Raw genomic sequence first — 13,239 nt, 5'->3', positions numbered from 1 at the left:
CTCAAACTGGCACCCATATGGGATGCCAGTGTTGCAGTAGTTGGCTTTACCTGCTGTGACACAGTACCTACCCCACAGTGATGATATCTTAGCATATGAATTACTAGATTATCTTCTTGTCAGATGTGTCTGTATTTTGTGTGTTTTTATCTAAAAGATATCTGAAAGAACCCCCAAGGTGGGGGAGGTCTAGAAATCTGTGTTTGATTTATCATTTTAAACAATATTTTAATTCTGTATAAACTTGGAAAATGTCTAAGTAATTTTGAAATTTTTAATTCTCAGGATAGTTTAACATTTACTTTGAGATTTATAGTTACCTTTTGTTAATTACTTTTAATGTTTAATTTCTAATCTTTTTCTTTGTTATTAAAAATAGAAACTCTGGCTATGAAAGGATTAACATTGAACTGTTTGGGGAAAAAGGAAGAAGCTTATGAATTGGTTCGTAGAGGTTTGAGAAATGACTTGAAGAGTCATGTGTGTATCCTTTTTGAAATATATATGAGGATTGAGAGGGTGTTTGAGCTAAGGCAGTAATTTGAGAGTTTTAGATTCGTTTTACTGTGCAACTTTAGAGAAAACTATTCTTAAACTGAGTAGCAGCAATTGCCTTCTTTCAGAGAACATTGTTAAATTCCTATTAATGTTGGATTATATACCCAACATCACCTCACAAAAAGATGGATATTGCCTTTAAAAATATCTATGGAAATTGTTTACACTCTTTAAAGGCGGGGCACTGCTGTGGTCTGAATGTGTCTCCTGCCAAACTCTGTATGTTGAAAACTAATTACCAATGTGATGATATTAGAAGTGGGGTGGGGGTGGGGGAGTTCAGGTGGTGGAGGTGGTAGTGATTGTGTAATGATTAGATCCTGGGGGTGCAGCTCTCATGAGTGGGATTATTGCCTTTTGTAAAAAAGCTGGAGCAAGCGTCTTAGTCCCTTTAGCTGCATGAAGACAGAGCTAGAAGGCACAATCCATATAGCAGAGAGGAAGCCCTCACCAGACATTGACTCTAGTGCCTCTTTGGTCTTGGACTTTACAGTCTCCAGAATCTGTAATGAATACATTTCTGTTTTAAATGAAAGTTTATTGTGTCATTTATCTGGAATCTGATATATTTTGTTAGAACAGTGAAACAGACTAAGGCATCATGCAGAGTTCATTATGACCATAACTTTAGGGAATGATATGTAATATGGGATATTAGAGAAGCATTACAGTGTACTAGTTAGAGCATAAGCTTGGAGTGTGTTTCACTAAGGTTTTAAACTCAGTTTCTTTTTAAATGTATGATCTTAAGGACTTAGTTTCCTAATGTGTAAAATGGAAATAATCATAGCCATCTCATTGTGGTGGTATAAATATTAAGGATGAAAAAATGGATGAAAAAATATATAACATACTCCTTGATAACACTAAGTACCATATCAGGTATATTTTATATTATTAAGGAAAATGTAAGGTGGGTAAGAATGTCTGAGGCAGGAGAAAAAAAATTGTGGCTTGTTCTTTTTAAAATGTCATTAACAAATATTTCTATACCTACTTTGAGGTCTAACTTGGCTTTTAAGTGCTGAAATGTAGCAAATTTTCAAGTGTTTACCAGGCCCCTGACCCAGAACAGACGAAGAAAAATATGGATTTCGCTCTTAAGGAATTTAGTCTAGTGAAGGAAGATACTTATTAAAAGCATGTACAGAATACTTTGGAATATTATATAAATACTTATCACTTGTTCCAAGAACTGTCACTAACCCAGTAAAGCAGAAGTGTATAAATTAAGAGTGACCAGAGGATTAGAAAGGTAAGCAAGGGCATAATTGCTAAGACTTTTGTAGATATTTTTCTGTCATTTAAGATTATTGTGCAGCACTGTATTTACCATGATTTATTTAGATTCCTCTCAATGGTTGTAACTTTCCTTAAATTTTTAGCAATGGTAAATTCCTTGAGGTTAGTTTTTGTGTTTTTTAAAAGGTTTATTATTTATTTGAAAATCAAGTTATGTTCCATTCACTGGCTCACTCCCCAGATGGTTACTTTGGCCAGGGCTGTGCCATGCTAAAGTCAGGAGTTTCTTCCAGGTGGCAGAGACCCAAAATACTTGAACCATTTTCTGCTGCTTTTCTCAGGCCATTAGCAGGGAGCTGGATTGGAAGTAGGGCAGCCAAGACTCAAAACTGGTGCCTGTATGGGATGCTGGCAGCATAGGTAGCAGCTTTACCTGATACACCACAATGCCCGCCTCTGTTTTTATTTTTTTAAGGGAGGGAGGAATAGAAATAGATACTATCCACTGGTTCATTCCACAGATGCCTGCAATGACTGTGACTGGGCCAAAGCCAGTGTCAGGAACCCAATTTCAAGTATTTATTTATTTGTTTATTTGAGAGGTAGAGTTTCAGACAGAGAGAGGTAGAGACAGAGAGAAAGGTCTTCCTTCCATTGGTTCACTCCTCAAATGGCCACAACAGCTGGAGCTGCGCCCATCCGAAGCCAGGAGCCAGGGGCCTCCTTGTCTCCTATGCAGGTGCAGGGGCCTGAGGGCTTGGGCTATCTTCTACAGCTTTCCCAGGCCATAGCAGAGAACTGGATCAGAAGAGGAGCAGCCGAGACCAGAACTGGTGCCCATGTGGGATGCCTGTGCCGCAGGCAGAGGGTTAACCTACTGTGACATGGCGTCAGGCCCACCCCCCCACCTTTTTTTTTTTAAGAGATGAAGATTAGAGGGAGTTACAAGATTGTTGAGTGTTCAAGAGAGTTTAATTCCTGAAACATGGGTATTGGTGGTAGAAATGATGGATAGTGAGAAGATAGTCATTGGGAGCCAGATTCAGAAAGGTAAATGATTCTTCAATTTTTTTTTTTAAATTTATTTATTTGAAAGAGTTACACAGAGAAAGTAGAGGCAGAGAGAGAGAGAGAGATCTTCCATCCGCTGGTTCATTCCCCAATTGGCCGCAACGGCTGGAGCCGCGCTGATCCGAAGCCAGGAGACAGGAGCTTCTTCCGAGTCTCCTGCGCGGGTGCAGGAGCCCAAGGAATGGCCTGCTTTTCCCAGGCCATAGCAGAGAGCTGGATCAGAAGAGGAGCAGCAGGGACTTGAACCGGCGCCCATATAGGATGCTGGTGCTTCAGGCCAGGGCATTAACCCACTGTGCCACAGCACCGGCCCCTCTTCGATTTTTAAAAACTGTATTCCAATAAGCTGAGAGGATTCTGCCAAGCTTTACTTTTGTATCTTTTTTTTTTTTTTTTTTGACAGGCAGAGTGGACAGTGAGAGAGAGACAGAGAGAAAGGTCTTCCTTTGCCGTTGGTTCAGCCTCCAATGGCCGCCGTGGCCAGCGCGAGCCAGGTGCTTCTCCTGGTCTCCCATGCGGGTGCAGGGCCCAAGCACTTGGGCCATCCTCCACTGCCTTCCCAGGCCATAGCAGAGAGCTGGCCTGGAAGAGGGGCAACCGGGACAGAATCCGGCGCCCCGACCGGGACTAGAACCTGGTGTGCCGGTGCCACAAGGCAGAGGATTAGCCTGTTGAGCCACAGCGCAGGCCTACTTTGTATCTTGTGTTACAGAAAAGGTTAATTTTCAAATAAAGTTTGTAATATTAAATATTTCAAGGTAGACATGCCATCCTAGACCTTTGTTTCCCCCCTGTTGAGTATCAGTGTCCTACAGATTGTTAAATTGAAAAATGTGACCCCACTCTATGAGAGAAATTTAAGATTCTGGAAAAAGAGGTGGATAACCTTTTCTTCAATACTGTGTTTTTTAGAAAGATTATTTTGGTAGGAAGATTAAACGAGAGAGTGATAGAGTGATAGTCATAGGTTTGGGTGACCATTAGAGTAATAAAGATCTAAAGTAATCAGAACCCATGTGAGGGGAGTAGGATACTATCCCCCTTTATAAGAATGTTTTTCTCTAGCTTACTGTAATTTTGCTTATGTACCTGTGTCCTTTAAGTTCTTTAAATGTAGGAGACAATTTTAATCAACTATATACACTGAATTATTAAGTATTTTTAATAACTATTTGTTAAAATGGATGAATTTATGTGTGGCTGAGTTTTAGGAACTTTATGCTACAATAATGGCTGTTGTAGGGATCTTGTTTGCTTACAAAAAAGGAAAATTACATAATTGTATACCATGGAGGCCCATTCCTTCTTTTCCTTATTAATAAAAATAAGTCCTTATATTTTTTGAGCTTTTGCTGTGTGCAGCCAATGAGTACTTTATTTCCATTAGTCATCACTACTGTGCCTTGCTGTGTGGACTATTTCTATTTACATTTTATAAATGAGGAAACTTTTTTTACATATGTATATTTTTATTTATATAAGGTATAAATGAGGAAACTTAATGAGACTAACATACCTGAAGTCACACAGCTAAGGCAGGCAGGTGATTTCTAATTTCTTCTGGCTCTAAAAGCTGTGTTCCTTTTCTACTAATTAAATTGTCTTTTATCATCTTTCTTTCTTTTAAGCACATAATTTTGTAAATGACTGTAGTTCTCCAAGTTTTCTGGCTGATGTTTTGGTAGTTTCTTGACTTGTAGGTTGTATCCTTAACTGAGTACCATAGGTTGGCATGTTTATGGACTTCTTCAGAGGTCAGACAAGAAGTATGATGAAGCCATTAAGTGTTACAGAAATGCACTAAAATGGGATAAAGACAATCTTCAAATCTTAAGGGACCTTTCCTTACTACAGATTCAAATGCGAGATCTTGAGGGTTACAGGGTAAGTAAAATGGAATTTTTTTATGCTATAGGGAAAATACTATTCTTTAAAAATTTGAGTACTTCCTGATGACGTTTTCTATTCCATTTTTGAAAAAAATTAATTGAATACTTTTTCTCCCTACCATAGTAATTATGTTTATGATTGGAATAATCAGACTCTTAAATTATTATTTTTTAAAGATTAATTTATTTATTTGAAAGGCAGAGTTAAATAGAGAAATTTATCTGCTGGTTCATTCCCCAGTTGGCAGCAGCAGCTAAGCTGAAATCAGAAGCTTCATCTGGGTCTCCATGTGGGTGCAGGGCCCAAGCTCTTGGGCCATCTTCTGCTGCTTTCCCAGGCTCATTAGCGTGGAGCAGCTGGGACTTGAACCGTGCCCATATGGGATGCTGGCTTTCCAGGCTGTAGCTGATGCCACAGTGCCAGCCCAAAATAAATTATTTTACTGTGAAGCAGACTCAGATTATTGGGTAGGATTAAACCATAATCTTCCCACATTTTTTTGAAAGAATTTTTTGTTCTTTTCATACCTATTTAGGATAGTATGCTTTTGTACTTTCAAGTTTAACCTTTAAATTGGCCTTGAATCTGTTTAATCCTTTCATATTATTTTTTTTTTCATGATAGCACCTGCTGAGCTGTTTTTTGTTTTGTTTTTTTTTTTTTTTTTTTTTTTGCTATAAATCTTAGTTCATAGTTGGGCACTTTATTTTTTTAAATTATTTTTTATTAAATAAAGATTTATTTATTTACTTGAAAGTCAGAGTTACACAGGGACAGGAGAGGCAGAGAGAGAGGTCTTCATCCCCTGGTTCATTCCCAACTGGCAGCAATGGCCAGAGCTGCGTCGATCTGAAGACAGGAGGCAGGAGCTTCTTCCAGGTCTCCCACGTGGGTGCAGGGTCCCAAGGACTTGGGCCATCCTCCACTGCTTTGCCAGGCCATAGCAGAGACCTGGATCAGAAATGGAGCAGCCGGAACTCGAACTGGTGCCCACATGGGATGCCTGCACTGCAGGTGGCAGCCTCACTTGCTACGCCACAGCGCCTGCCCCTATTTTTTTATTTTTTAAGGCTTGTTGATTTGAAAGGCAGAGTAGAATAAAAAAGAGAAAAAGAGTGACTGAGAGAGAAAAAAAGAGAAAGGGAGATATTCTATCTGCTGGTTCAGTCCCCGGTTGGCCACAACAGTTAGGTCTGGAGCAGGCCAAAATCAGGAACTCCATCTAGGACTCCCACTTGTTTGGCAGAGTCCAAAGTATTTGGACCATTATCTGCTCACTTCCCAGACACACTAGCAGGAAGCTAGAATTGGAAGCAGAGATGGGACTTGAACCCAGGCACTCTGATACAGGATTAACAAGCCATGGACTAACCTGATGTGCCACAGTGGTAGTCCAAGGGCACATTTTTTTTGAATAAAGATTTATTTATTTCTTTGAAGGACTGCGTTACAGAGAAAGAGATCTATCTGCTGGCTTATTCTCCCAAATGGCCACAATGGCCAGAGCTGGGCCAGGCCAAAGCCAGGAGCCAGGAGCTTCATCCAAGTCTTCTATGTGCATGGCTGGGGCCAAGTCACTTGGGACATCTTCTGTTGCTTTCCCAAGCAGATTAGCAGGGAGCTGAATTGGAAGTGCAGCATCTCGGACTTGCAGTTTAGCCTGCTGAGCCACAAAGCTGGCCCCTGCACTCTTTTTTTTTTAAATGAATTTTTGTATATTCTTTTTTTGTGTACTGTCTCTTATCATGGTCTTTCTTGTCGTAGATAGATCTACATGCTATGGATGCTTTCTGTTATCATTTCCAGTTTTTTTCCATTTTTGTGTTGCAAAAATGCTTACTATTGTGGGGTAAATTAATATGATATTTTGAAGGAGCATCGTCTTTTAAGTATAAGCCTAAGGAAAAGTTTTTTTTTTTCCTCTTAAAGGAAACGAGGTATCAATTACTTCAGCTTCGACCTGCACAGAGAGCATCGTGGATTGGTTATGCTATTGCTTACCATTTATTAGAAGACTATGAAATGGCAGCAAAGATTTTAGAAGAATTTAGGAAAACACAGCAGGTAATAACCAGCAGCCATTTAGCTAGGTCTTACTTTAAGTATAACTAAAGGAAAGAAGTGTACATAGTTTGGCTGGCTCTTTATTTTTAATTAGTTTCACACTTACTAAAAATGTTGCAAGAATAATACAAGAAACTCCGCATAAGTGTTCATTCCCACAGTGGTTAATATTTGTTACATTTACTTTAAAATCGGTTTATTTCTCTAAAATTTCTTTAAACATTGGAGAGTAATTGCAAATATCATGCTCTTTTACCCCTAAATGCTTCAGTGTGTACTTCCTAAGAATAATTGTCAGCTCTGTAGAGAGTACTGTATAGATGTCCAAAATTAAGAAATTTAACCTTGATATAGATGATTATTATGTAATCCACAGTCCATATTGAAAATTCACTAATTGTCCTACCTATATCCTTTTTATATTTTTTTGTTTTTCATTTTTTAAAAGATTTATTTATTTATTTGAAGGTCAGAGTTAAACAGAGAGAGGAGAGGCAGAGAGAGAGAGGTCCTCCATCCACTGGTTCACTCCCCAATTGGCCGCAATGGCTGGAGCTGAGCCGATCTGAAGCCAGGAGCCAGTAGCATCTTCCAGGTCTCCCACATGGGTGCAGGGGCCCAAGGACTTGGGCCATCTTCTACTGCTTTCCCAGGCCACAGCAGAGAGCTGGACTGGAAGTGGAGCAGCTGGGACTCAAACTGGCACCCATATGGGATGCTGGCACTGCAGGCTGCGGCTTTACCTGCTACGCCACAGCACCGACCCCCTATATCCTTTCTAAGCCATTTTTTTCCATTCTAGGATCCAGAATAATACCTTGCATTTAGTTATTTTCTCTTCAGTATCTTAATCTGGAACAATTTTAAGCGTTCATTTTTGTATTCCATGACGTTGAAATTTTCAAAGAGCAGTAGAATATCCTTCAGTTTGTGTTTATCTGGTATTTCCTCATTAGATATACATTTTGGGTAGGAAATCATACACATGATATTGGGTCCTCAGTTTGTCAAATCAAGAGGCACATGACATTTGTCTCATTTATTACTTGGTTAATGTAGTATCTGCAACTGTAAACTTGTTAAATTTTTTTAAAAAGATTTATTTATTTATTTGAGACAGTTACAGAGTGAGGGTGAGAGAGAGAGATGTCTTCTATCTGCTGGTTTATTCCCCAGATGGCCACAACTGCTGGACCTGGGCTGATCAGAGCCAGGAGCAAGGAGTATCTTTTGGATTTCCCATGCGGGTATAGGGGGTCATACACTTGGGCTGTTTTCCCAGGCCATCAGCAGAGAACTAGATTGGAAGTGGAGCAGCTGGTGCCACAGGCGGAGGCTTAATCTACTACACCACAGGGCCCACCCCCTAACTTGTTAATTTTTTATTTTGCATCTAATAAGAAGACTATGAATAGCTTGCTCTCACCAAACTTTTAACTACTATTTTTAGCATTCATTGATTATGATTCTTGCCTGAATCAGCTATTACTCTGAAAGTAATTGCAAAATGGTGATTCTTTTTAACTCTGAGTTCTTCCAAAATTATTATTTGGCCTTCTGTTAAGCAAAAGTTTTCCATTTATTTATTACATATAGGGATTTAAGGATTATTTCATTCAGTATGTTATAAGCTGACATTATCATTTACTTAGTTGCTCCATAGACAGATATTTAAGAATTGTTTTAAAACTTGGTTTTCTTGATCAGATGTTATCCTTTGACTACTTATTGTTTTGACTGTGTAAATTAAATATAGAAAGAATATTCTTACTGTTAATTCTCTTATCCATTTACAGACATCCCCTGATAAAGTGGATTATGAATATAGTGAGCTCCTTTTATATCAGAATCAAGTTCTTCGGGAAGCAGGTCTCTATAGAGAAGCCTTGGAGCATCTTTGTACTTATGAAAAGCAAATTTGTGATAAACTTGCTGTAGAAGAAACCAAAGGTATTTTTGAAAGAATATCATTTTTTTTTTTTAAAGATTTGTTTATTTGAAAGGCAGAGTTACAGAGAGACTGAGACAGTCAGACAGAGGTCTGCCATCTGCTGATTCACTCCCAAATGGCCACAACGGCTGAGCTGTGCCAATCCGAAGTCAGGAACCAAGAGCTTCTTCTAGGTCTCCCGTGTGGGTGCAGGAGCGCAAGGACTTGGGCCATCTTTCCACTGCTTTTGCAGGCCATAGCAGAGAGCTGGATTGGCAGTGGAGCAGCTGGTGCTCGAACCGGCGCCGATATGGGATTCCGGCACTGCAGGCTGCAGCTTTACCTGCTACGCCACACCACTGACCCCAAGAATATCATTGTTAGATTGAATTATGTTGACGAGTAAGACTGAAAAACTGTGTAGTTAGTTATTGCTGCTGAACAATTGGATATAATTTAGCTTTTTGTGACTAATATATGGAGTACAAAAATATAATATATATGAATGAATTTAACATTTTGAGATACTATTGTTTATAGCCTTTGTCTATACTCTTGATGAACAATGGGTTTTCTACCTACTACTTGTTGAATTTTTTATTTACTGGAGGGTTAAGCTTTTGATTATGAAATAAACTTAAAAGTATGTCATTGTAAAAATTAAAAGATAAGAAAGCAGGGAGGATAGAAGTGAGAGCAGGGTGGGAAGTAAGTATCATTATGCTCTTAAATTTGTATATATGAAATACATGAAATGTGTTCTTATATAAATAAACATTTTTAAAAGAATAAAGCATAGCAAATAAAATGTTAACAGAGTAAAAAGAAAGAATGTCATTCTTAAGTTGAATTATGTTAAGGAGTAAGGCTAGAAAATCCATGTACTTAGTTGCTACTGACAGTTGGATATAATCTAGATTTTGGTGATGGAAAATATATTTATTACTTACATGTTTTCAGCAGTTTGTAATGTGGGAAAGTCTTGTTGATACAGGAGAAGATTCTGCAAAAGTTTGTTGAGTAAAGTAACTCAAAATTTTCTTTTAATATTTCATTTCTTTATTTATTTGAAAGGCAGAGTTACAGAGAGACAGAGGCAGAGAGAGGTCTTCCATCCACTGGTTAACTCCCCAAACGGCCACAATGGCCCAAACTGGATCGATCCAAAGCCAATAGCCAGGAGGTTCTTTGTGGTCTCCTACGTGGATACAGGGGCCTAACCATTTTGGCCAGCTTTCGCTGGTTTCCCAGGCCGTAGCAGAGAGCTGGATTGGAAGTGGAACAGCTGGGACTTGAACTGGCACCCATATGGGATACTAGCTTTGTGGGCGACAGTGCCGACCCCAAGTTTACATTCATTTATTTGAGAGGCTGAGAGAGATGTCTTCCAACCACGGGCTCACTCCCCAAATGGCTGCAACAGCCGGAGCTAGGCCAATCCAAAGCCAGGCGCTTCTTCTAGATCTTCCACGTACGTGCAGAAGCCCAAGCACTTAGGTCGTTTTCTGCTGCTTTCCCAGGCGTATTAGTAGGGAGCTGGATCAGAAGTGGAACATCTGGGACTTGAACCAGTGCCACATGGGATGCTGATGCCATGGGTGTAGGCTTAACCTACTAGGCCACAGTGCCAGTCCCTAAAATGTACTTTCTTTAAAGAATCTTGGTCTTGAAAAAATTTCCGTATTTGATTAAAAATACTGGAAACAATTCCTTAGTGTTGTAAGATCAAGGGTTGAATTTCTTAGAAACAGCTTATTATTAAAACTACAATGTATGTAATATATGCCAGACTTCTTTATTAACAGTAATATATAAAAGATTGATTAATGGGGCTGGCACTGTGGTATAGTGGGTAAAGCCGCCACCTGGAGTGCCCGCATACCATATGGGTGCCCGGTTCGAGTCCTGGCTGATGCACTTGCGAACCAGCTCTGCTAATGGCGTGGAAAAGCAGTGGAGGATGGCCCAAATGCTTGGGACCCTGCACCCTGCTCAGGGAACCAGGAGAAACTTCTGGCTCCTGGCTTTGGACCATCCCAGCTCCGGCCTTTGCAGCCATTTGGGGAATGCCTCTCTGTAACTCTCCCTTTCAAATAAATAAATAAATCTTTAAAAATAATTATTCTATACCAAAATATGTATTAATAAACATTCCTGATGTCATCATGGTTATTTGGAAGTATTTGAGGACATGGAAATAATATAAATTCTGGGAGGAAAGAACCAGAGATTTGGATTCATGTGTGAAGATTTTGATAGGAGGGATAGATCCTTAAAATAGTTTCTCCAAAACTGTTTATTAGACAGCTGAGAAAAGAGTCAGCATTTTAGAAATTGAGGAATTGAATATAGAACATGAAAGAAGAATAATTGAAAAGGCAAGTAATTTTTAAAAATTAGCATATGGAATGCTCCTTTAGATTTAAAGCATTTAAATTCCATTTGTTCACCTTGAAGTTGAACATTAGTGTAATGTCTGTATAGTGGGTATAGCTGTTACTTGGAAGGTGAACTTTCATCACGTTAATGCTGTTGGCAAGAAAAACTAAAAGTCTGAGGATTCTGGAGCTCAGTTGTGAACTAAAGATTGGGGTGGGGATAGCCCTCTTACTTGAATTGATCATCCCTTAAAAGTCTGTTGGTTATAAAGGGCATAACGGAAAGATTCCAACACTAGGAAAATCTAGTTTGGAATACTTCACTGACTACTGAGTAGTTTTATCACAAGAGCAAGGCTTGAATTTCAGTTTCTTCATGGAAATATGACAGTTTTTCAAAATACTAATTTTTAAAGGTTTATTTATTACTTAGTTGAAAGGCAAAGTTTTCAGAGAGAGAAGGAAAGATAGAAATGGATGGAGAGAGATATCTTCCATCTTCTGGTTTACTCCCCAAATGACTGCATTGGCTAGAACTAGGCCAGGCCAAAGCCAGGTGCCTGGAATTCCTTCTAGAATTCCCATGTGGATAGTAGGGGCCTAAGCACCTGGGCCATGTTCCACTGCTGTCCCAGGAACATTACCAGGTAACTGGATCAGAAGTGGAGCATGTCAGACTGGAACTGGTGCTCATTTAGGAATCTGGCATTGCAGTAGTTTTTTTGTTTTGTTTTGTTTTGTTTTTTAATATACAAACTTATTCAAAGATAATTCAAGAAAGACATGTTTTGGTCATTTTTAAAAGAGAGACTAATGGAAGATCTCAGAGAAGTTCATTCTTTTGTTAATAACAGGTAAATTTATACACACAGAAAAAAATTCTTAAGACCATGCAAATTCAGTTGAATTCCATACATTCATTATATTCTTTACTTTTTAGTGATTATTTTTTAAGCTTTTATTTAATGAATACAAATTTCATAGCTTTAGGAATATAGTGGTTCTTCCCCACCCTCCCATCCCCACTCCCGTCCACCTCCTACTCCCTCTCCCATCCCATTCTTTATTAAGATTCATTTTTTTATCTTTTATTTAATGAATATAAATTTCCAAAGTACAGCTTATTGATTACAATGGCTTCCCCCCCCCCATAACTTCCCTCCCACCTGCAACCCTCCCCTTTCCCGCTTGCTCTCCCCTTCCATTCACATCAAGATTCATTTTCAATTCTTAAGATTCATTTTTAATTAACTTTACATACAGAAGACCAACTCTATACTAAGTAAAGATTTCCACAGTTTGCACCCCCCCCCCCCCCACCAAAGCATAAAGTACTGTTTGTAAACAAGTTTTACAGTTAATTCTCACAGGACAACTCATTAAAGACCGAGTAAGTGCACAGTTGACTCCTGTTGTTGATTTAACAATTGACACTCTTATTTATGACATCAGTGATCACCCAAGACTCTAGACATGAGCTGCCAATGCTGTGGAAGCCTTTTTTTTTTTTTTTTTTTTTTTTTTTTTTTTGGGACAGGCAGAGTGGATAGTGAGAGAGAGAGAGATAGAGAGAAGGGCCTTCCTTTTTGCCATTGGTTCACCCTCCAATGGCCTCTGCGGCCGGCACATCTCGCTGATCCGAAGGCAGGAGCCAGGTGCTTCTCCTGTTCTCCCACGCGGGTGCAGGGCCCAAGGACTTGGGCCATCCTCCACTGCTTTCCCAGGCCATAGCAGAGAGCTGGCCTGGAAGAGGGGCAACCGGGATAGAATCCGGCGCCCCAACCGGGACTAGATCCTGGTGTGCCGGCGCCACAAGGCGGAGGATTAGCCTGTTAAGCCACGGCGCCGGCAATGGTGGAAGCCTTTTGAATCCACAGACTCCATCAGTATTTAGACAGGGCCATAAGCAAAGTAGAAGTCCTCTCTTCCCTTCTTTTTTTTTTTTTTTTGACAGGCAGAGTGGATAGTGAGAGAGAGAGACGGAGAGAAAGGTCTTCCTTTTTGCCGTTGGTTCACCCTCCAATGGCCTCTGCAGCCAGCGCATCGTGCTGATCCGAAGCCAGGAGCCAGGTGCTTCTCCTGGTCTCCCATGTGGGTGCAGGGCCC

At 39.7% G+C, this 13,239-nt stretch overlaps 1 protein-coding gene across 2 annotated transcripts in view; it reads left to right on the top strand.

The window, feature by feature from the left end:
- The window catches only part of NAA15 (N-alpha-acetyltransferase 15, NatA auxiliary subunit), a 111,726-nt gene that overhangs the window by 41,246 nt on the left and 57,241 nt on the right, over positions 1–13,239 (top strand). For both annotated transcript variants that reach the window (XM_062199594.1, XM_062199593.1), the window contains exons 3-6: positions 380–484; positions 4,598–4,755; positions 6,691–6,825; positions 8,622–8,775. In XM_062199594.1, the coding sequence (XP_062055578.1) occupies positions 380–484; positions 4,598–4,755; positions 6,691–6,825; positions 8,622–8,775 (552 nt within the window). The remainder of the gene's footprint in view (positions 1–379; positions 485–4,597; positions 4,756–6,690; positions 6,826–8,621; positions 8,776–13,239) is intronic.

Source organism: Lepus europaeus, chromosome 8, assembly GCF_033115175.1.
Source record: "Lepus europaeus isolate LE1 chromosome 8, mLepTim1.pri, whole genome shotgun sequence".
NCBI lineage: Eukaryota > Metazoa > Chordata > Mammalia > Lagomorpha > Leporidae > Lepus > Lepus europaeus.
The sequence above is the reverse complement of the archived record's forward strand: the minus strand, read 5'-3'. Positions and strand labels throughout refer to the sequence as shown.